The following is a 21,944-nucleotide window of genomic DNA, read 5'->3' as shown; positions in this document are numbered from 1 at the left end:
TGAGTAGAAAACAAACATTTACAGTTGTCTTTTTTTTAAAGAGGGCAATTGCATCATCTCTTCTAATTAATGTATAGGCCTGTTACGATAACGGAGTGTCATCCAGGGTCAAACCGCTAGAGTGTTTTTTAATCACTTGATTAAAGTTGCAGAGAGAGGAATCCATTGAATATTAAAATTGATGGTAAGTTATTTTAAAAATGTAAGTGCTCAGAGAATGTGGCACATTGGACATTTACAATGACTGCTGGGACTGCCAGCCAAGTCCAAATCCAAAGAGTGAACTTGTATCTAACAAAGTAGTAGCAGTACTATCTTTTGTTGTGAAATGTAGGCCTGGATGTAGTTATCTTGAACATATTGTGGAGTTATTCCCAACATGGTCTATTTGGGTACTGTGTGCAATCTTGGCTTATAAAATCAATCTGTGAAAAAGTACCGGTGGGCCTAATTATTTGTGTATCGGGCTCAATAATTGCCTTGTTCCCCCCAAACACTTCTATCCAAGATAGCTATTTCTACTCCAGTATCAGCGGATTTAGAATAAACATTTTGCAGACATTAACACAGACTACACTCTAAAAAGAAAAGGTTCCTGGAGTATCCTTTAGGGGTTCTTCAAATTGAAACTGTGGGGGAACCCCTATTAATGGTTCCTCTAAGAACCTTTTGAAGAACCTTTTGGAACCTTATTAATAATTATATGCATAACAATAACAACAATAACACAATATTTTAGTTGTCAGTGTTTATTATGATTTTAGTGGCAAAGCAGAATTACAAAATCCAAATATGAGGTAAACTCCCAGCAGAACCCCAAGTATAATGGGTATAATGTTAATGTCTTGATGTTCTCTGTATCCATACCCAGAATGATTTTGCAGTGCATGGTGATCGAACAGGTTTCCTGTTATATTCAAAGGTGAAGGGAGGGTGAAGCCGGAAAAAGTCTGATATTAATTATACAGGTGATTAACAAAACATGCACATTACAGTATTCATACCTTGGTTTTTGTGGTAAATGTGAATGAAAAAAACTGTTTTGATAATGGTTTTCATACACATACCTTGTCCTTAATGTAGAGGCCTATGGGATATTTATTGAAGAGGGAGGAGGATGGTAAATGTGATCAACATAACATACCAATACCAATTAACATACCTTTGTATGCCTCCTTGTCTGTATACCTGCAGACACAGACACAAAAGTGAGCCGTTCAGTCATCTGTACCCAATACAGCTAAGCTAGCCTTCAACATATTCTTATAGCCTACATATTCTTACCTCTTTGTTGATTGATATCCATTGATTTGTGTCAATTTTCTGTTTTAGGAAGATTTGCACAAATATGAAAAGATAGATGGTATCATCATAAAATAAGATCAATTTAGATCATACAAACCTTACAAGGGACAAACACCTTAAATTGAGGAGATCTTTACATTTTCCAGTTAAGTGCCTGCACCTGCAGTCCTTTCAAATTAAAATCAAAATGGTTCAGTTTGGCAGTAAGGTTCCTGCAAGAACCCCCACCAACTAAGGAGGTTCCTCGAGTTGGCCTCCCAAGTGGCGCAGAGGTCTAATGCACTGCATCTCAGTGCTAGACCCTGGTTCGATTCCAGGCTGTATCACAATCCGGTCGTGATTGGGAGGCCCATAGGGCGGCGCACAATTGTCCCGGGTTTGGCCGGGGAAGGCCGTCATTGTAAATAAGAATCTGTTCTTAATTGACTTGCCTAGTTAAATAAAGGTTTAAAAAATATGAGCCCCACCTCCTATGGGGTTCTTGGAATAACCTTTTGGGGGCAATCTTCTGTGCCAAGAGCCCTAAGGTTCTTCGAAGAACTTTGGGGCTCTTAGAAGAACCCTTGTTTTCAGAGTGTACAATAAGTTGTTTCAACAAACGTGCACATTCTAGAGTGCAAGGTGCCAGTAAGCAGGTGGAGCTGTCCGTGGTCCTGAAACGAGGAGCGTTTTATTTCGGAGCGTCGAACATACAGCGAGTGGCGGCGCTGTTGCATATTTATCAGAATGTTGAAGTTTACAGTTGAGGCAGTAGCTGTAAGCCACACCAGACCTTTCAATTGCAGTGCAAATTGATACCGTTAAGTATGCCTATTTATTTTGTATTATCATGGCCTACTCTCGTTGACAACACTATGGCCCATTCTATCCGAGCCTGAAATTGTTTACGTTTAAATACTCACGAAAACCACTAATGGACTGAGCTAATGGAGAAATGATCGCACTCGGATTGGGTGTTGGTTTTTGAAACGTAATCTTGTTAGGCCAATTTTCAGTTGGCACAAGACTAACCTATACTGTATATTTATCAGAGGACGACATAACAAATGTGAAAGGTGGATTTCAATATATTCAATATATATTTCAGTATATTCCTTTAAGATGATGTAATTCTTTATTACCCATTATGGTTTATCCCTGCACCGCTGAGGCAACATCAGCTGAGACGGGTTTTTTTTACGGACACCACCCTGCTTGGAGGGGACCGGGAGAATCGTTTCATCTCCTACGACAGCTCCAGCTATCCAGCTTTCAGCGCGCACACGCCCATGACAGAATGAGTGCCTCGGACCGCTAACAGCACAACCTCAGCACTGGGGGTTGTCTCTGCAATTGGATAGATTCAATCTGGATCAGGTGTTCTCAGTAATAGGCTACTATACTACATGGCTCCTTAGGGCGGAGTGGATGGAACCTATGTGAAGTTACTATTTTTCAGACAGCCTTTTTCATCAGCAAGACCAATTCCTCGTGTTCAGAGGAAGTTCGAGATAAAACGCCGGTGACGATACCTTTCCTCTTGGACTTTAGAAGTTGTTGGGGGGAGTTTTTCTATTGAATATGTTGTAGATATATTTTCAAATTTATGTAGAGTATTATCTATATGCATGTTGCTCTGGCAAACAGCAAACAGCAGCAAGGCAGCTCATGTTCCGTTTGTCAACGTTTCTATTTGATCTGGCCGCGGTGATTCTCATGAACCTCAGTCATTTCCCTCGGTAATGTTCTTCTCCCAGGGCCAATGGATGCAGAACAACTGATGCACGCTGGTAAGGTGCAAACCTTTGATGCGTCCGTATGTTTTTTTTCTACTCTCAGAACACAGATTTTTCAACTACCCAGCTCTGTCATTTTTCCATTTTGAAGGGGGTCTCTTGGACATCCTCCATTAGGCTATTTTTCGACGACTACTGTGACTGGTAGGTGAATGACTGGCTTTATAAGGCTTCTTTATCCAAATCTATGTTCAGTGTGTTAAATTGTACATTTTATCTTTTTTTTTTTATTAAACACCAAGATTCCTTGTTTTATTCCAAGTAAACATTGAAAACAACTTTTGGACTTCAATCCACCATCTAAAATTCGGTGGAGTTTTTAGTCATTCATGACGGAACCAATGGCATTGAGTGGAAACTGTAGGACTAACCCTACGTCCAAAGAACAAGGATCTGTTCAGAATAGTTTCCCAGATGTTGTAGAATTAAATGTCGGGGGACAGGTGTATTACACGCGTCATGCGACGTTAGTGAGCACCCCGAATTCCTTGCTGGGCAAAATATTCTCACCCAAGAAGGATGCCACTAATGACTTGGCAAGGGACCCTAAGGGACGCTATTTTATCGACAGAGATGGATTTTTATTTCGATATGTGTTGGACTACCTCAGAGACAAACAAGTTGTACTGCCCGACCATTTTCCAGAGAAGGGGAGGCTTAGGAAAGAGGCTGAGTACTTCCAGTTGCCAGACTTGGTCAAACTATTGACCCCCGACGATTTAAAACACAGTCCAGACGAATACTTCCACAGTGATTTTGAAGATGCTTCTCAAGGCAGCGACCACAAGATGTGTCCGCCGTCGTCACTGGTCCCGGCAGACAGAAAAAGTGGGTTCATTACGGTTGGGTACAGGGGCTCTTGTACAATAGGCAGAGAGAGTCAAACCGACGCCAAATTCAGAAGGGTCCCTCGGATTTTGATTTGTGGGAGGGTTGCGTTAGCCAAGGAAGTTTTTGGGGAGACCTTGAACGAGAGTCGAGATCCAGACAGGACACCGGATCGATATACTTCCAGGTTTTACCTGAAGTTCAAACACCTTGAGAGATCCTTTGACATGCTGTCCGAGTGTGGTTTCCAGATGGTTGCCTGTAACTCTTCAGTCACAGCGTCATCCGTGAATCAACACACAGAGGACAAGATCTGGTCAAGTTACACTGAATACATCTTCTATCGTAAGTGGCTTTCGTTTTTACCAGGTATCAGTGTAACTACACATCCCATGTCAAATACTCCTCCAAGTCACCACTAGAAGGCACACTTGTTTCACACGTTTTCCCCAAACATCCTGCTTTTGAAGTAGCTCTGAGAGTGGTCACACACACACACACATACACACACGTGTGTGCACAAGAACATGATGCACAGAGATAGTCACTCAGTCCCCGGCTGTGAGTGCCAGTGATCAATGCTTGCCAAACTGTGTATCTTATGTGGAAATGGTATGTTCCAATCCACCCTGTTGAAAAGAGAACTGAAAATAGCCTTCTACAAGTTGAGCAACATACTGTGTATTGTGAATGCTGGTACGTGTTGAGGACAGTCTGTCTGCCCACTCTGGAACTAAACTAAATTGATTTCACTCCTTTTAATTGGGTTATATGAGTTCTTTCTTAGTGCTCTGTTGAATTTCCCCATGGGCCTAAACCCATTTGTTCCCAGAAATGTCTACCTGGGAAGTGCTATTCATCTTCCATACTGAGTGTGCTGCAGCCTCTCTCCATTTCTCTCCAAGCCATCATTTGGAGGCAGGATAGGATGATGGGTTTTATAAGGGCTCTCATAATATTTTACGGTGCAACAAAATACCACATATACTCAGAGCTGACAGTACATAATGTGTTCCTTTGCTGCAGAGGCTCCGCCAAAAGGTAGAGCGCAAAGCAAGCTCATACTGAGACTGTATTCCACTCTGAGCTCATAAAACATATCGAGACATGATTTTCTCAAGCACATACTGTAGATTCTTTCTGCTGTGTCATTAAACCGAAGAAGTTGCAGGGAGATGTTATTAGACTAACAATGTTGGGAGCATTCTAAGTTTCCTGATTAACAGGAGCAACAATCTAGAGATTCTCCAAGTTATTCCTTCAGAAAATGAGTAGATACTATTCCACAGCAGGTAAATCTGTGTCATCAGTCATACAGTTCAGATGAGTAGCATGCAATTGTCACTGTCCGAAGACCTCTCCTTGTTTACAGTGAAATAACATTGCTTTCTGGATCCCGTCAACCAATATTTAGCTGGTGAGTGCACACAGGAAGTTTGTAAAGATTGAAGGCACCCAGTGGATCAGTGAAGTCAGTGACAGCCCCTTGTTTGTCTTCTCTCCCTCTCTGCCTCCCTGGCACACTCCTGCTCCCCCGTTGCCCCTGGCAGAGTGCACCAGTTGCCTTTTATAGGCCTCACTGCTCTGTCTCGGCGTCTGCGTCGCCTGCTATCCCTTGCAAGCTAATTTATTTACCAATTTGTCACATGGTTAGAGTGATTGATAATCAATCATTTGCAATGACATTATGAGGACTCACTGCTTGGGCCTGCATGTCGAAGACATCATGCTATCATTTTTGGGGGCAGAACAATAATTTCTAAACTGTTTGCAAAATGGCTAATTTCGCCTGGGTCCCTCCTCTTGGTGTAAATGTGTACATTAAATGATTACGTTAGAGAAGATTCTGCCATTGCAAACTGCCTTTCGTATGTTGATGGAAATTATGTGTGACAGAGAACTCCATTAGCTTAGAACACACAAATGAATCATTATCCTGTAATGTGTTGTGGCAGGTGGGAAGCAGGGTGCATGGCACCATTTGTGACCCGACACTTTCAAGACGTTAACACCTCATCAGAGTGGCATCATAAAAACACACATGCACCGGTTTCAGCTGGATCAAGGTGCTAAAAGTAATGAGCGTCTTGCAGTAAAATGTTGGTGTGACATTTTGGGAAGGAGCCCTATGCTGTTTGCCTGTTCCAACCGATTTGCTTAGCTGGAAATAGGGCGTGACAGCGCAATGGCTGCTCTTGATAGGTGCAGCTGCTCCACAGTCCAGTCTGTCAGGGGAGCAGTCACCGAACCCAAAGTCTGCATTATTCAGACAGAACCAGAGAGGCAGGGGAAGAGAGGAGAGAGGAAGGATATCTGCATAGGATGGAATGGATTGTCTGGCTGGCCCTTGACCTGCTCTCCAAACTGTGTAATGACTGCAATCCCAGGCCCAAAGGCAATATTGGGAACTCTGGAGATGCTGTGCATTTGACTAAGAAAGACCTGTTGAGGGAGAGATTGCATAGCGCAAACAACCTGCTCCCACATTCTATCAGTCCGTTTTCTTCACTGACGTTTTCTACGCATGGTGGATTGAAAAGGCAGATGCCTCTGCTGTTGTGATGGAGTAAGTGCTCTCTGGTGCAGCAGATAATGGGACAATGAGTTTCTGGAGGGACTTCACAAATACACTGATGCTACCATGCATAGCATAACACTGGGCACTTGGCTTGGGCAGGGTATTAAAAAAACATTTGTTAAAAAAGGACTGAAAGATACGTGCATATCATTGCATTATTGGATATCTGTTGAGGTTAGAGTAGGTGCTCGATAAATCCTCTTTTGCAATTGATGCACTTAACCAATCAAATGGTAATCAGCATCTAAAAACTTAGAGGAAGGAGACCTCTGATTCATATACACAACATATCCCAAGTCTGTCTGTAGACAGCAATCATTTCTGTGTCCAGAAATGTAATCTTCAACCAAGGAAGTACATGTCACCAACTTTTGAATGTGGATATCCACATGGTGATGATACTGACCCTTCATACCCATCAAACTTTAAGTACCCATCTCAACTGCTTCATACTGCTCAGTTTGGTACCCATTTCACCAGAAAGTGGCCATGAAGTCTCCCATTTGGAGAGCAGAGTTACTCTTGTTGTCGTTCTAGAGGAAAGAATTGCAATGGGCCCACCAAAGAAAAATGAGCCTTCAGAAAGAGATTATTCTCTTTATATTATTATATTATATTATTATTATTATTATTATTATTATTATTATTATTATTATTATTATTATTATATTATTGTTATTATTATTATTATTATTATTATTATTATTATTATTATTATTATTATTATTATTATTATTATTCTCTCCGCTCACTTTAACATGTTTACGTTGCTCTGGTGTGCTGAATCATTTCTACCTACAGTGCCTTGCAAAAGTATCCATCCACCTTGGCATTTTTTCCTATTTTGTTGCATTACAACCTGTAATTGAAATGGATTTTTATTTGGATTTCATGTAATGGACATACACAAAATAGTCCAAATTGGTGAAGTGAAAAAAAAAAAAAACTTGTTTCAAAAAATTCTGAAACATAAATGACTGAAAAGTGGTGCATACATATGTATTCACCCCATTTGCTATGAAGCCCCTAAATAAGATCTGGTGCAACCAATTAAATCACGGACCAGGCAAGGAGGGCATTAATTAGAGAGGCAACAAAGAGACCAAAGATAACCCTGAAGGAGCTGCAAAGCTCCACAGCGGAGATTGGAGTATCTGTCCATAGGACCACTTTAAGCCGTACACGCCACAGAGCTGGGCTTTACAGAAGAGTGGCCAGAAAAAAGCCATTGCTTAAAGAAAGAAATAAGCAAACACATTTGGTGTTCGCCAAAAGGCATGTGGGAGACTCCCCAAACATATGGAAGAAGGTACTCTGGTCAGATGAGACTAAAATTGAGCTTTTCGGCCATCAAGGAAAACGCTATGTCTGTCGCAAACCCAACACCTCTCATCACCCAGAGAACACCATTCCCACAGTGAAGCATGGCGGTGGCAGCATCATGATGTGGGGATGTTTTTCATCGACAGGGACTGGGAAACTGGTCAGAATTGAAGGAATGATGGATGGCACTAAATACATGTCAAGGGCTGAGCGTAGATGTGGTGCAGAAATCAAGCGTAGGACTACAGAGGCTCTTCAACAGTCTTTAGTGAGGATCAAACAAATACAAAAGACTCACGGCAAAATCCCAGCCGGAGGGCAAGCGAAACAATTACGCACACAGGGAACAGTGCGTAACCCAAACTGCGCACACAGTGCGGACACTCTCTCAAAAACAAAAACAGAACGAGAGAGAACAAACTGACGCCTAGCTGACACGAAACAATTACACACAACACATGACAAAACCTAAGAGAACTTATAGGGCACATAATCAACACTAACAAAGAACAGGTGTACAAACAGACCAAACCAAACGAACATCGAAACATAGAACGGTGGCAGCTAGTACTCCGGAGACGACGACCGCCGAAGCCTGCCCGAACAAGGAGGAGGAGCAGCCTCGGCCGAAACCGTGACAGTACCCCCCCCCTTGACGCGCGGCACCAGACGTGCGCCGACCCCGGCCTCGAGGACGACCAGGCGGACGCGGAGCAGGGCGCGTAGGATGACCACGATGGAACTCGGTCAGAAGAGACAGGTCTAAGATGTCCCTCCTCGGCACCCAGCACCGCTCCTCCGGGCCATACCCCTCCCACTCCACGAGATATTGGAGCCCCCCCATCCAGCGTCTCGAATCCAGGATGGACCGAACAGTGTACGCCGGAGCCCCCTCGATGTCCAGCGGGGGCGGAGGAGTCTCCTCTATCTCAAAGTCCTGGAGTGGACCAGCTACCACCGGCCTGAGGAGAGACACATGGAACGAGGGGTTAATATTCTTGTAATCAATAGGCAATTGTAACCTGTAACACACCTCGTTCAACCTCCTCAGGACTTTAAAAGGCCCCACAAACCGCCGACCCAGCTTCCGGCAGGGCAGGCGGAGGGGCAGGTTTCTGGTCGAGAGCCAGACCCGATCTCCCAGTGCGTACACCGGTCCCTCACTGCGGTGGAGATCGGCGCTCGTCTTCTGTTGACGGATGGCCCGCTGCAGATGGACGTGAGCAGCGTTCCACGTCTCCTCCGAGCGCCGCACCCACTCATCCACCGCAGGGGCCTCGATCTGGCTCTGATGCCAAGGTGCCAGAGCCGGCTGGTATCCTAAAACACACTGGAACGGAGTTAGTTTGGTGGAGGAGTGGCGGAGAGAGTTCTGTGCCATCTCGGCCCAGGGAACATACCTCGCCCAGTCCTCCGGCCGGCCCTGGCAATATGACCTCAGAAACCTGCCCACATCCTGGTTCACACGTTCGACCTGCCCATTGCTCTCCGGGTGGTACCCCGAGGTAAGGCTAACCGAAACCCCCAAGCGCTCCATAAAAAGCTCTCCAGACTCTGGAGGTAAATTGGGGGCCTCGATCAGACACTATATCCTCGGGTACCCCGTAATGCCCGGGAAGACGTGGGTGAATAGTGCCTCAGCGGTCTGTAGGGCAGTAGGGAGACCCGGCATGGGAAGGAGACGACAGGCCTTCGAGAACCGGTCCACAACGACCAGAATGGTGGTATTCCCCTGTGAGGGGGAAGGTCTGTAACAAAATCCACCGAGAGGTGCGACCAGGTCGTTGTGGAACGGGCAGGGGTTGTAACTTACCCCTGGGCAAATGTCTAGGCGCCTTACACTGGGCACACACCGAGCAGGAGGAAACATAAACCCTCACATCCCTGGCTAACGTTGGCCACCAGTACTTCGTGCTAAGGCAGTGCACTGTCCGACCAATACCTGGATGGCCAGAGGAGGGTGACATGTGAGCCCAATAAATGAGTCGATCCCGAACCTCGAGCGGAACGTACGTCCGACCCACCGGACACTGGGGAGGACTATGGTCGGTACGTAACGCCCGTTCGATTTCAGCATCGACCTCCCACACCACAGGTGCCACCAAACAAGACTTCGGTAGTATGGGAGTGGGCTCAACGGACCTCTCCTCTGTGTCATACCGCCGAGACAGGGCGTCTGCCTTTCCGTTCTGGGACCCAGGAATGTAAGTGATCTTAAACACGAACCTGGCTAGAAACATAGTCCACCGCGCCTGGCGAGGATTTAGTCTCCTAGCTGCCCGAATGTATTCCAGATTACGGTGGTCAGTCAAAATGAGAAAAGGGTGTTGAGCCCCCTCAAGCCAATGCCTCCACACCTTTAGGGCCTGTACCACGGCTAACAGCTCCCTGTCCCCTACGTCATAATTTCGCTCCGCCGGACTGAGCTTTTTCGAGTAAAAGGCACAGGGGTGGAGTTTAGGTGGCGTGCCGGACCGTTGCGAGAGAACAGCTCCGATACCGGCTTCTGACGCGTCCACCTCCACTTGGAATGGTAAAGCGGGATCCGGGTGCGCCAGCACCGGCGCCGAAGTAAACAGGTCCTTCAGTCTCCCAAAAGCCCTGTCCGCTTCAACTGACCACCGCAAGCGCACCGGACCCCCCTTCAGAAGGGGACGTGATGGGAGCTGCCACCTGTCCAAAACCCCCGGATAAACCTCCGGTAGTAATTCGCAAAGCCCAAGAACTGCTGCACCTCTTTAACTGTGGTTGGGGTTTGCCAATTACGCACGGCTGACACACGGTCAACCTCCATCTTCACCCCTGACGCAGACAACTGATAACCCAAAAAGGAGACCGACTCCTGGAAAAACAGACATTTCTCTGCCTTGACATACAGGTCGTGCTCCAACAGTCTCCTCAATACTCGGCGCACCAGGGCTACATGCTCGGCTCGGGTAGAACTGTACACCAGAATATCGTCTATATACACGACCACCCCCGTCCCTGCATGTCCCGGAAAATCTCATCTACAAAGGATTGGAAGACTGACTTAGCATTCATTAAACCGTATGGCATGACGAGATACTCGTAATGACCCGAGGTGGTACTAAATGCTGTCTTCCATTCATCGCCCTCCCTAATGCCCACCAAGTTGTAGGCGCTCCTGAGGTCCAATTTTGTGAAGAACCTTGCCCCGTGTAATGACTCCGTCATAGTCGCAATCAGAGGGAGTGGATAACTGTATTTTACAGTAATCTGATTGAGACCACGGTAATCAATACACGGGCGCAAACCTCCATCTTTCTTCTTCACAAAAAAGAAGCTTGAGGACACAGGGGAAGTGGAGGGCCGTATGTATCCCTGTCTCAGAGACTCAGCTATGTATGTCTCCATAGCTCTCTTCTCCTCTTGCGACAACGGATACACATGGCTCCGCGGGAGCGCAGCTCCTACCTGGAGATCTATCGCACAATCCCCCTGTCTATGAGGTGGCAATCGCGCCGCCCTCGCCTTGCTAAACACGACTGCCAGATCCTCATACTCGGGGGGAATGTGCAATGCGGGCACTTGGTTTGGACTCTCCACCGAGGTCGCCCCCACGGAAACACCCAGACATCGCCCCCCACACTGGGCAGACCACCCCTTAAGAGCCCTCTCTCACCACGAAATAGTGGGATCATGAGTAATCAACCAGGGAAGCCCCAGCACCACCGGATACGCAGGAGAGTCAATCAGATATAGCTGAATCGTCTCCTCATGACCCCCCCTGCGTCTCCATCCTAAGTGGCGCTGTGACCTCCTAATCAACCCCGATCCTAACGGACGGCTATCTAGGGCATGTACAGGGAAGGGATCTTTAACAGGAAGGAGAGGAATCCCTAACTCTTTACAAAACTTACGAACTACAAAATTCCCAGCCGCGCCTGAATCTACTAGCGCCTTATGCTGGGAACGAGGTGCAACCTGTAAAAAACAAACAGGTATGGTTATGTGCACGACAGAGAGCTCTGGGTAAGTGGGGCGCCTACTCACCAGGAAGGACTCCCCAGCGCGTGGCCTGCCGTCTCGTCCCTCAGGAGACCCTCCCCAGCACCTGGCCGCAGTGTGTCCTCCACGGCCACAGTTGGTGCAGGGGACGGCCCCCCTCGAACTCCCTCTCCTCCGTTCTCTAGCGCCAGCCCCCCAAGCTCCATGGGACTCGACTCGGAGGTGCTGGAGGGTGGAATGGGCGACCCCCCCCCAGGGCGTCCGCGGGTGGCCAGCAGGGTGTCTAGGCGAATTGCCATGTCCACCAGTTGGTCAAAGGTGAGAGTGGTGTCCCTGCAGGCCAACTCTCTACAGACGTCCTCCCTGAGGCTGCAGCGAAAGTGGTCTATGAGGGCCCGCTCATTCCACCCTGCATCAGCCGCTAGAGTCCGGAACTCCAGTGCAAAATCTTGGGCACTCCTCATCCCCTGCCGGAGGTAGAACAGACGCTCCCCCGCCGCTTTCCCCTCTAGTGGATGGTCGAACACAGTCCGGAAGCGGCGGGAGAATTCCGCATATGTGATAGTAGCGGCGTCTATCCTCCTCCATTCGGCGTTGGTCCATTCCAACGCCTTGCCGGTGAGACAGGAGATGAGGGCGGAAACGCTCTCGTATCCCGAGGGCACCGGGTGTACCGTGGCTAGGTAAAGTTTGACTTGTAGAAGGAAACCCTGACACCCGGCAGCGGTGCCATCATACGCCCTTGGGAGCGAGAGCCGAATCCCACTGGGTTCCGGAAGTTGAACAGGCGGACTGGCTGATGGCGATGGTGCGATGGGTGGATGCGTGGGAGCCCCGCCGATCTCCCATCTACAGAGGGTCTCCACCACCCCCTCGAGAGAGTTCCCAATCCAGCTGATCTTTTGATCCTGTTCGCGAAGGCGCTCCTCGATTGCCTTGACAGATGAGGCGGCTCCTGCTGATTCCATAATGGTGTGTAATTCTGTCAAGGGCTGAGCGTAGATGTGGTGCAGAAATCAAGCGCAGGACTACAGAGGCTCTTCAACAGTCTTTAGTGAGGATCAAACAAATACAAAAGACTCACGGCAAAATCACAGCCAGAGGGCAAGCGAAACAATTACGCACACAGGGAACAGTGCGTAACCCAAACTGCGCACACAGTGCGGACACTCTCTCAAAAACAAAAACAGAACGAGAGAGAACAAACTGACGCCTAGCTGACACGAAACAATTACACACAACACATGACAAAACCTAAGAGAACTTATAGGGCACATAATCAACACTAACAAAGAACAGGTGTACAAACAGACCAAACCAAACGAACATCGAAACAACGGTGGCAGCTAGTACTCCGGAGACGACGACCGCTGAAGCCTGCCCGAACAAGGAGGAGGAGCAGCCTCGGCCGAAACCGTGACAATACAGGGAAATTCTTGAGGGAAACCTGTTTCGGTCTTCCAGAGATTTGAGACTGGGACGGAGGTTCACCTTCCAGCAGGACAATGACCCTAAGCATACTGCTAAAGCAACACTTGAGTGGTTTAAGGGGAAACATTTAAATGTCTTGGAATGGCCTAGTCAAAGCCCAGACCTCAATCCAATTGAGAATCTGTGGTATGACTTAAAGATTGCTGTACACCAGCAGATCCCATCCAACTTGAAGGAGCTGGAGCAGTTTTGTCTTGAAGAATGGGCAAAAATCCCAGTGCCTAGATGTGCCAAGCTTATAGATACCCCAAGAGACTTGCAGCTGTAATTGCTGCAAAAGGTGGCTCTACAAAGTATTGACTTTGGGGGGGGTGAATAGTTATGCACGCTCAAGTTTTCTGTTTTTTTTTGGTCTTATTTCTTGTTTGTTTCACAATACAAATTATTTTCAAAGTGGTAGGCATGTTGTGTAAATCAAATGATACAAACCCCCCTAAAAATCAATTTTAATTCCAGGTTGTAAGGCAACAAAATAGGAAAAATGCCAAGGAGGGTGAATACTTTCGCAAACCTCTGTATTAAGGAACTGTGGAGATGTTCTTGAGAATTCACTTGTTTAGCCAATTTCAAATTTATGAAAAGCTATCCAGCGTCTTAGGCTGGGGCAAGTTAATATTGTTTCAAAAAGGTTTATTTCAAAAGAATCCCAGTGAAGATACCACCAACACATGACCAGTGGTTCTTCCTTGATGGCATAGCTTCACATCCATGTCTTACATAACAAATGCTTGGTATCACACTTTTGCCCCAGCCCCAGCTAACACACCTGACTCCAACAATCTACTAATCATGATCTTCAGTTTAGAATGCAATTAGTTTAATCAGCTGTGTTTGCTAGGGATGGGGAAAAAGTGTGACACCACTCTGGCCCCCGAGCACTGGAGTTGCCCATCCCTGCTCTATAGCCTGATGACCTGTGGTATTGTTGACATGGATTTGAGAAGTAGTATTGAAATGGATCAAGATTCTAGTAAGAATACAGTCCTTTATCCTGAAACCTGAGCTTCATGTCCATCTGTGAATATGTGGTCCTGGAATATATGATTTTCCAATCTTCATGGATGACAGAGTTTGTTTTCACTGTGTGTGTTTGTGATAGTACAAATGTAGGACGTTAATTTGATCACTATTTTGTTGCTGAGAATGTTCCTATACCGCAGGAAATGCAGATGAGCTTTGAGATTTACATACATTTACTGAGAACCCACACTAACACACGGTTATATTAACAGGATTGCACTTTTCATGTAGCCTACTTTTGGCCAGATAATAGCCTAACCACTGATCAAGCAACAAGGTGGCAGGTAGCCTAGCGATTAGAGCATTGGGCCAGTAACCAAAAAGTCGCTAGGTTGAATCCCCGAGCAGACAAGGTGAAAAATCTGTCGATGTGCCCTTGAGCAAGGCACTTAAACCTAATTGCTCCAGGGTTGCTGTTCAATGGCAAACCCTGGCTGTGACCCTCCTCTCTGAGTGTCTCAGGAAGAGTGGGATATGCAAAAAACACATTTCTAATTCACGTGTGAAATAGGACCAATATAAGCACCTACCAAATTATTGTTGTTATGGAGTAAACGTTGAAATTCTGTTGCTGCAGGATTATGTTGCTGTGAAAGTATAGGTCAAATTAAGATCCTACATTTGTAAGCTACTGTAGATGTTCCAGCTTTGAAAGTCCCCTTACATGTTTCAAAGAGCTACATACTGAGCCTCAGAGAAATCTCCTATGCACTTAGAATTTTTCATCCCTTGTGTTGCACTTGAGCAAACGTATAGAATATTTCAAGACTCAGGAGGCAATGATGTACTGGCTTTAGACCCAGCTATTTGAATACTGTGAGAAGTCAGCAGGGCCATGGTAAAGATACCCAACATGCCTCGGCGGTATACCTCTAATTGTGAGATCAGCGTGTTCAGCTCTGATGATGGAGGCCCAAGGCGTTGGTAATGTATGCAGGATGGTGTGCGTGCCTGTGGAGGGGAATGTGTGTGTGTGTGTGAGAGTGTGAGGAAGAAGCAAACAGAGCAGACAATTATCAAAATCCATCACCCCTGAATCAGATTTTAGCCCATTAGAGATGTTACAGGCTGACATTTCTGTGCAGAGCTACCGTTTAATCCCTACGCCTCTCTCCTCGGTGCTGCCAGGACGTCTGCAATCAGCACACATCCTGTCCAGCAGAATGCCAACCAGTGACATCGTAGCTGGATCCTCAGCAGTTAGCCTGCAATACAGAAATGGTCAACGCTGGTTAAGCTTTTAAACTGTGAAACAGGGAGATAAGCACAGCTTAGTGGTTAAGAGCGTTGTGCCAGTAACCGAAAGGTCGCTGGTTCTAATCCCCGAGCCGACTAGGTGAAAAATCTGTCGATGTGCCCTTGAGCAAGGCACTTAACCCTAATTGCTCCTGTAAGTCGCTCTGGATAAGAGCGTCTGCTAAATGACTGAAATGAAATGAAATGAAATACGTGCTAAACTCATATGGTATAATGATCTGTCCTGGTCTGTACCAGCGAGGGGCACGGATCATTCCTCCTGATTATATTGCACCAAGGCCAACTGAATGAACACTTAATTGTTTTGATTCATTGGCTTCAGAGAGTTTATAGCTCTCTCTGTTGTCTTCAAAACCCAATATTGAGTGGCTCAGCTTCTCCCCACATCCTCCTCTCGTGTCTGGTTTCCCTTGAACTCTTACAGAGGGTGAACTATTTCCTCCTTCTTTCAGAAGCAGACGTAATGCTAAAAGCCACGCTAACAGCTTGCTGCATTAGTGGTTCCAGAAAAGGTTTGTCTCATTCCCAGGCAGCATCAGGCACGGTGTAACTACACTAAGAGCTACAGAACCGATGCACTCTGCCGTCCAGGGAGTTTAATGCTACTCGATTCTCGGATCAAGCATTTGTGCTCTTTCTGTAGCATTTAGAGCATGTAAACGCTGTGCAGATAGATAGCTGGGCCGACTGGCCTCTCCAGTATTGGAGTATGCTGAATTTCCATAGATTTTTTAACTTCACCTGAAGCATGCAGAGCCGGGGGGCTGATGGGTGGGGGGCTGTTGTTTTAGTCTCCTCTCTCACTGCAATGCTTCATTACCTCATTATTTCCACCTTAGCAATTACTGGTGCTGTTCTACTTCACACAGATCCTCAAAGACAAATTTCCACATTGCGTGGACAATAAAGTTTTTCTAATTCTAAATTATAATTCTTATGACTGTGTCATTGTGCCACTGCTGCCCCACAATGCAAGGTTACCAAGTCTATTTATGTAGTGTTGCAACCTGGTCTCAGTGGCTAGAAAGGAGTGAGATACAATATTGCCATTGTTTTCTGTATGAATGTAATGGCTTTCGATAAGGTTCACATTACTTGCGTATAGATACGGCATTAAGTATAGTATACACCATTTCTGGTTTTGAATTCTACTGTCAACAGTTGCATTGGTGAGGTAAAATCGGTCGTAGATGATTCACAACTAAATAAACGGCTTCCTTAAATTTGACAGTTTGAAACAATTGGATGCTTCTAAATCTTAAGGTAAACCATACTGCATTGGACATACACGGCTGATGTACCTGGCTGTAGATCGTAAGGTAAACCATACTGCATTGGACGTAGATGGCTGATGGAGCTGATTGACGTGGCTGGACTAAAGCTTATATTGTGTCCCTCTGCCAATGGTTGATTTATAGAGGGACCTGGAAAAGGAGGAAACTCAGTGGAGGTGCTCTCTGTCTGGCTCCTGCCTCATCTTACTTTATACACATTTTTACAAGGTTGATGAGGGGGTGCTGTTTGTTCCTATCTGCAGCTCCTGAGAAACTCTCCTGAGTGCAGAACTGATTTCCTCTCGACCCCTCTGTGACACAGAAAAATGGCCCAGATTGTCACCGTCAATCATGAGATGAAATTGTCACCCTGCCTGTCTGTATTTGGCAGACAGTAAATTACTGCAGAAGAATGGCTCAGCTTGTCATCGCCTTTGGACAATAAGTTCCCATTAGACCCCAGCCAGCTGGGAGTTCCTGGGTCACCCACACACGCTTACTGTAGGATCCCTTGAGCTATATTGCATGAATAAGTCTAATGACTTATTCCCATGAGCTCATGAAGGATGAGGTTCTAGAACGGGTGGGTTTATGACGTGAATTGATGCATCTTCTATACCCTCCATACTCAACTTTTTATTTTTCTTTATTTTTTTACTAGGTCGGGCTTCGAACCCTGGTATCATATAAACACACATAAGACATGGAAGAATGCATATAATTGCAGGAAATAGGCTTTAAAACAACACATCTCTGGCCCAGCAAAATGTGTAGAATTGCGGGAAATTAGCTTTAAAATTGCAACATTTTCTCTCCGTCAACAAGAGGGGTGTGAACAGTTTGGGGTCGCATGGGTTGCGAGGTGGGGGTTTGTTACTACGCCGATAAATTACATTATCCATCCGGACCTTTGCCACCTAGGACATTTGTGTGACCGGACCTTCTGAAATAGTACTTGAGTATCCCTGTTCGATACTGTATGTAGTTCTGATTTCAAGTTCAAGCTTTATTTCTTAGTCTGGGGCGGCAGGTAGCTTAGTGGTTAAGAGCGTTGTGCCAGTAACCGAAAGGTCGCTGGTTCTAATCCCTGAACCGACTAGGTGAAAAATCTGTCGATGTGCCCTTGAGCAAGGCACTTAACCCTAATTGCTCCTGGAAGTCGCTCTGGATAAGAGCGTCTGCTAAATAATGTAAAATGTCTATCTACATGATATACACCGTCCAATGAAATGATTACTTGCAGATAATTCTGATTTGAAGCTAATAAAGTACATCCAAACTGAATTGATGCCTTTTTGAATTCACACTGAATAGTAGACATTTAGAAGTAGTAAACTTTGTAGCTTTGTACTACATAGCTATAGATACACGTATAAAACATAGTCTACTGTGGATATTCAAAGATTTTATGTATATTTAAATTTATATTTATTCAGTTTTATGTATATTTGAATTGAATATGCAAACATAATTGAATTATGTTACACAGCTGGTGTGTCGGTCAGTGCAGTATATGAGCTTCATATAACATCTTACTGAAGTTTTATGGATCATTACTTTATTTCTAAACATGAAGTTATTCCCTATGAATCTTCCCTCATACACACGCATTATGTGGATCAAAAATTACAAGGTCACATGGTTTGGAAAAAGTAAGAAATCTCATCTAACGTTATCAACTCATATTTCCTTTCAGTTCAGTAGCTTTTGTGGCATTTAGAGTACAATTGATCACCCGATGTGTGCCCTCTGACAGGTTGGGAAACTGCTTGGCAAATTGCCTGAGCCTCCCAGCCCTCTGGGAGACCTGATACAAGAAAACCAATTTGAGAGAAATTCAGTAAACAGTGAATAATACAGGGTGCAGATACATTCTCTCACTTAAATGTGAAATATGCAGAAATCGATTTCCTGATTGCTAAAATTCTAACAGTTTGCCTAATTTCAGTTTATGTGACAGAAAAATATATTTCTGTCTGTAATAAAGCCCTTTTGTGGGGAAAAAGTCATGTGAAACCTTCCAGCCATTACGGACTGATTGGCAGGATGGGTGCCAGCCTGCCAGGGAAATGCTCTTTTCAAAAAGGCACCGTCAGCTGAGCTCTGATGACTGTTTGGAATGTGGCCACATCTAAACATACAGTGAGGGAAAAAAGTATTTGATCCCCTGCTGATTTTGTACGTTTGCCCACTGACAAAGACATGATCAGTCTATAATTTTAATGGTAGGTTTATTTGAACAGTGAGAGACAGAATAACAACAAATAAATCCAGAAAACGCATGCCAAAAATGTTATAAATTGATTTGCATTTTAATGAGGGAAATAAGTATTTGACCCCTCTGCAAAACATGACTTAGTACTTGGTGGCAAAACCCTTGTTGGCAATCACAGAAGTCAGACGTTTCTTGTAGTTGGCCACCAGGTTTGCACACATCTCAGGAAGGATTTTCTCCCACTCCTCTTTGCAGATCTTCTCCAAGTCATTAAGGTTTCGAGGCTGACGTTTGGCAACTCGAACCTTCAGCTCCCTCCACAGATTTTCTAGGGGATTAAGGTCTGGAGACTGGCTAGGCAACTCAGGGACCTTAATGTGCTTCTTCTTGAGCCACTCCTTTGTTGCCTTGGCCGTGTGTTTTGGGTCATTGTCATGCTGGAATACCCATCCACGACCCATTTTCAATGCCCTGGCTGAGGGAAGGAGGTTCTCACCCAAGATTTGACGGTATATGGCCCCGTCCATCGTCCCTTTGATGCGGTGAAGTTGTCCTGTCCCCTTAGCAGAAAAACACCCCCAAAGCATAATGTTTCCACCTCCATGTTTGACGGTGGGGATGGTGTTCTTGGGGTCATAGGCAGCATTCCTCCTCCTCCAAACACGGCAAGTTGAGTTGATGCCAAAGAGCTCGATTTTGGTCCATCTGACCACAACACTTTCACCCAGTTCTCCTCTGAATCATTCAGATGTTCATTGGCAAACTTCAGACGGGCCTGTATATGTGCTTTCTTGAGCAGGGGGACCTTGCGGGAGCTGCAGGATTTCAGTCCTTCACGGCGTAGTGTGTTACCAATTGTTTTCTTGGTGACTATGGTCCCAGCTGCCTTGAGATCATTGACAAGATCCTCCCGTGTAGTTCTGGGCTGATTCCTCACCGTTCTCATGATCATTGCAACTCCACGAGGTGAGATCTTGCATGGAGCCCCAGGCCGAGGGAGATTGACAGTTATTTTGTGTTTCTTCCATTTGCGAATAATCACACCAACTGTTGTCACCTTCTCACCAAGCTGCTTGGCGATGGTCTTGTAGCCCGTTCCAGCCTTGTGTAGGTCTACAATCTTGTCCCTGACATCCTTGGAGAGCTCTTTGGTCTTGGCCATGGTGGAGTTTGGAATCTGATTGATTGATTGCTTCTGTGGCCAGGTGTCTTTTATACAGGTAACAAGCTGATATTAGGAGCACTCCCTTTAAGAGTGTGCTCCTAATCTCAGCTCGTTACCTGTATAAAAGACACCTGGGAGCCTGAAATCTTTCTGATTGAGAGGGGGTCAAATACTTATTTCCCTCATTAAAATGCAAATCAATTTATAACATTTTTGACATGCGTTTTTCTGAAATGTTTTGTTGTTATTCTGTCTCTCACTGTGAGATAGATAATACCTAAGCAGTGTTTTCACTTCAATGATGCAGTTATAAAAATAGCCTGAAAGGAGCCTTCAGAAATATGACCTTGATTGAAAATGACATCAAGTCTCCGTCAGCATGCCTTTAAAGGACAGATAGGTTTGGCTTGAAATATTGTAAATTGTAATATCTCTGCTGATGGCTACACAAATTGTCTGATAATTTTCTCGGTAAGCAACGGGACAGCTTTGTCGGCAGCATATAGAGGAGATGTGTGTTTGATTATAATTGTGCCATGCTCAGCTTGCTATTATGACCCACCTTGAAGTCTACAACAGTGTGAAACTGGTTGTGCTGCCCTGTTCTCCTAGGCTTTGTCCCAAATGTCACCCTATTCTATAAAGTGCACTACTTTTGACCAAAAGTAGTGCACTGTGTAGGGAATAGGTTGCCGTTTGGGACACATCACTGTCGAGGAGCTATCTTAAGGAATCATTCCCTTCTCTCAGGGACTAGGCGTGACAGACACCCTGTCTCAGACACCCTGTCTCAGACACCCTGTATCAGACACCCTGTCTCAGACACCCTGTCTCAGACACCCTGTCTCAAACACCCTGTCTCAGACACCCTGTCTCAGACACCCTGTCTCAGACACCCTGTCTCAAACACCCTGTCTCAGACACCCTGTCTCAGACACCCTGTCTCAGACACCCTGTCTCAAACACCCTGGCTCAGAACACCCTGGCTCAGAACACCCTGGCTCAGAACACCCTGGCTCAGAACACCCTGTCTCAGACACCCTGTCTCAGAACACCCTGTCTCAGACACCCTGTCTCAGAACACCCTGGCTCAGAACACCCTGGCTCAGAACACCCTGTCTCAGACACCCTGTCTCAGAACACCCTGGCTCAGAACACCCTGTCTCAGACACCCTGTCTCAAACACACTGGCTCAGAACACCCTGACTCAGAACACCCTGGCTCAGAACACCCTGTCTCAAACACCCTGGCTCAGAACACCCTGGCTCAAACACCCTGTCTCAAACACCCTGTCTCAAACACCCTGTCTCAAACACCCTGGCTCAAACACCCTGTCTCAAACACCCTGTCTCAAACACCCTGTCTCAAACACCCTGTCTCAGACACCCTGTCTCAAACACCCTGTCTCAAACACCCTGTCTCAGACACCCTGTCTCAAACACCCTGTCTCAGATCACCCTGTCTCAGAACACCCTGGCTCAGACACCCTGTCTCAGAACACCCTGTCTCAGAACACCCTGTCTCAAACACCCTGTCTCAGACACCCTGGCTCAGACACCCTGTCTCAGAACACCCTGTCTCAGAACACCCTGGCTCAGAACATGAATGGAAACTGCGACTAAGCAGTGGTAATTTAACAAACTGCAATTAAGAGTTCTTGTGTTAAATATGTCCAGGGCTTTTAATTCAGTCTGGCAATTTAATTAATTTCAGGAAATTGCGCACTGCTCGTTTGAAACTTTTT

The 21,944-nt window shown here is 45.8% G+C and overlaps 1 protein-coding gene across 1 annotated transcript in view; it reads left to right on the top strand.

Annotated features, from left to right (window-relative positions):
* The first annotated feature begins 2,556 nt into the window (after nt 1-2,556).
* The window catches only part of LOC121580161 (BTB/POZ domain-containing protein KCTD16), a 73,467-nt gene continuing 54,079 nt past the window's right edge, over nt 2,557-21,944 (top strand). Inside the window, 1 exon segment of the mRNA XM_041895219.2 lies at nt 2,557-4,253. Coding sequence (XP_041751153.2) covers nt 3,410-4,253 — 844 coding nt within the window. The 5' untranslated portion in view covers nt 2,557-3,409.

The sequence above is a fragment of the Coregonus clupeaformis genome, chromosome 13, assembly GCF_020615455.1.
Source record: "Coregonus clupeaformis isolate EN_2021a chromosome 13, ASM2061545v1, whole genome shotgun sequence".
NCBI lineage: Eukaryota > Metazoa > Chordata > Actinopteri > Salmoniformes > Salmonidae > Coregonus > Coregonus clupeaformis.
This window is presented reverse-complemented; position numbering and strand designations above follow the sequence as displayed.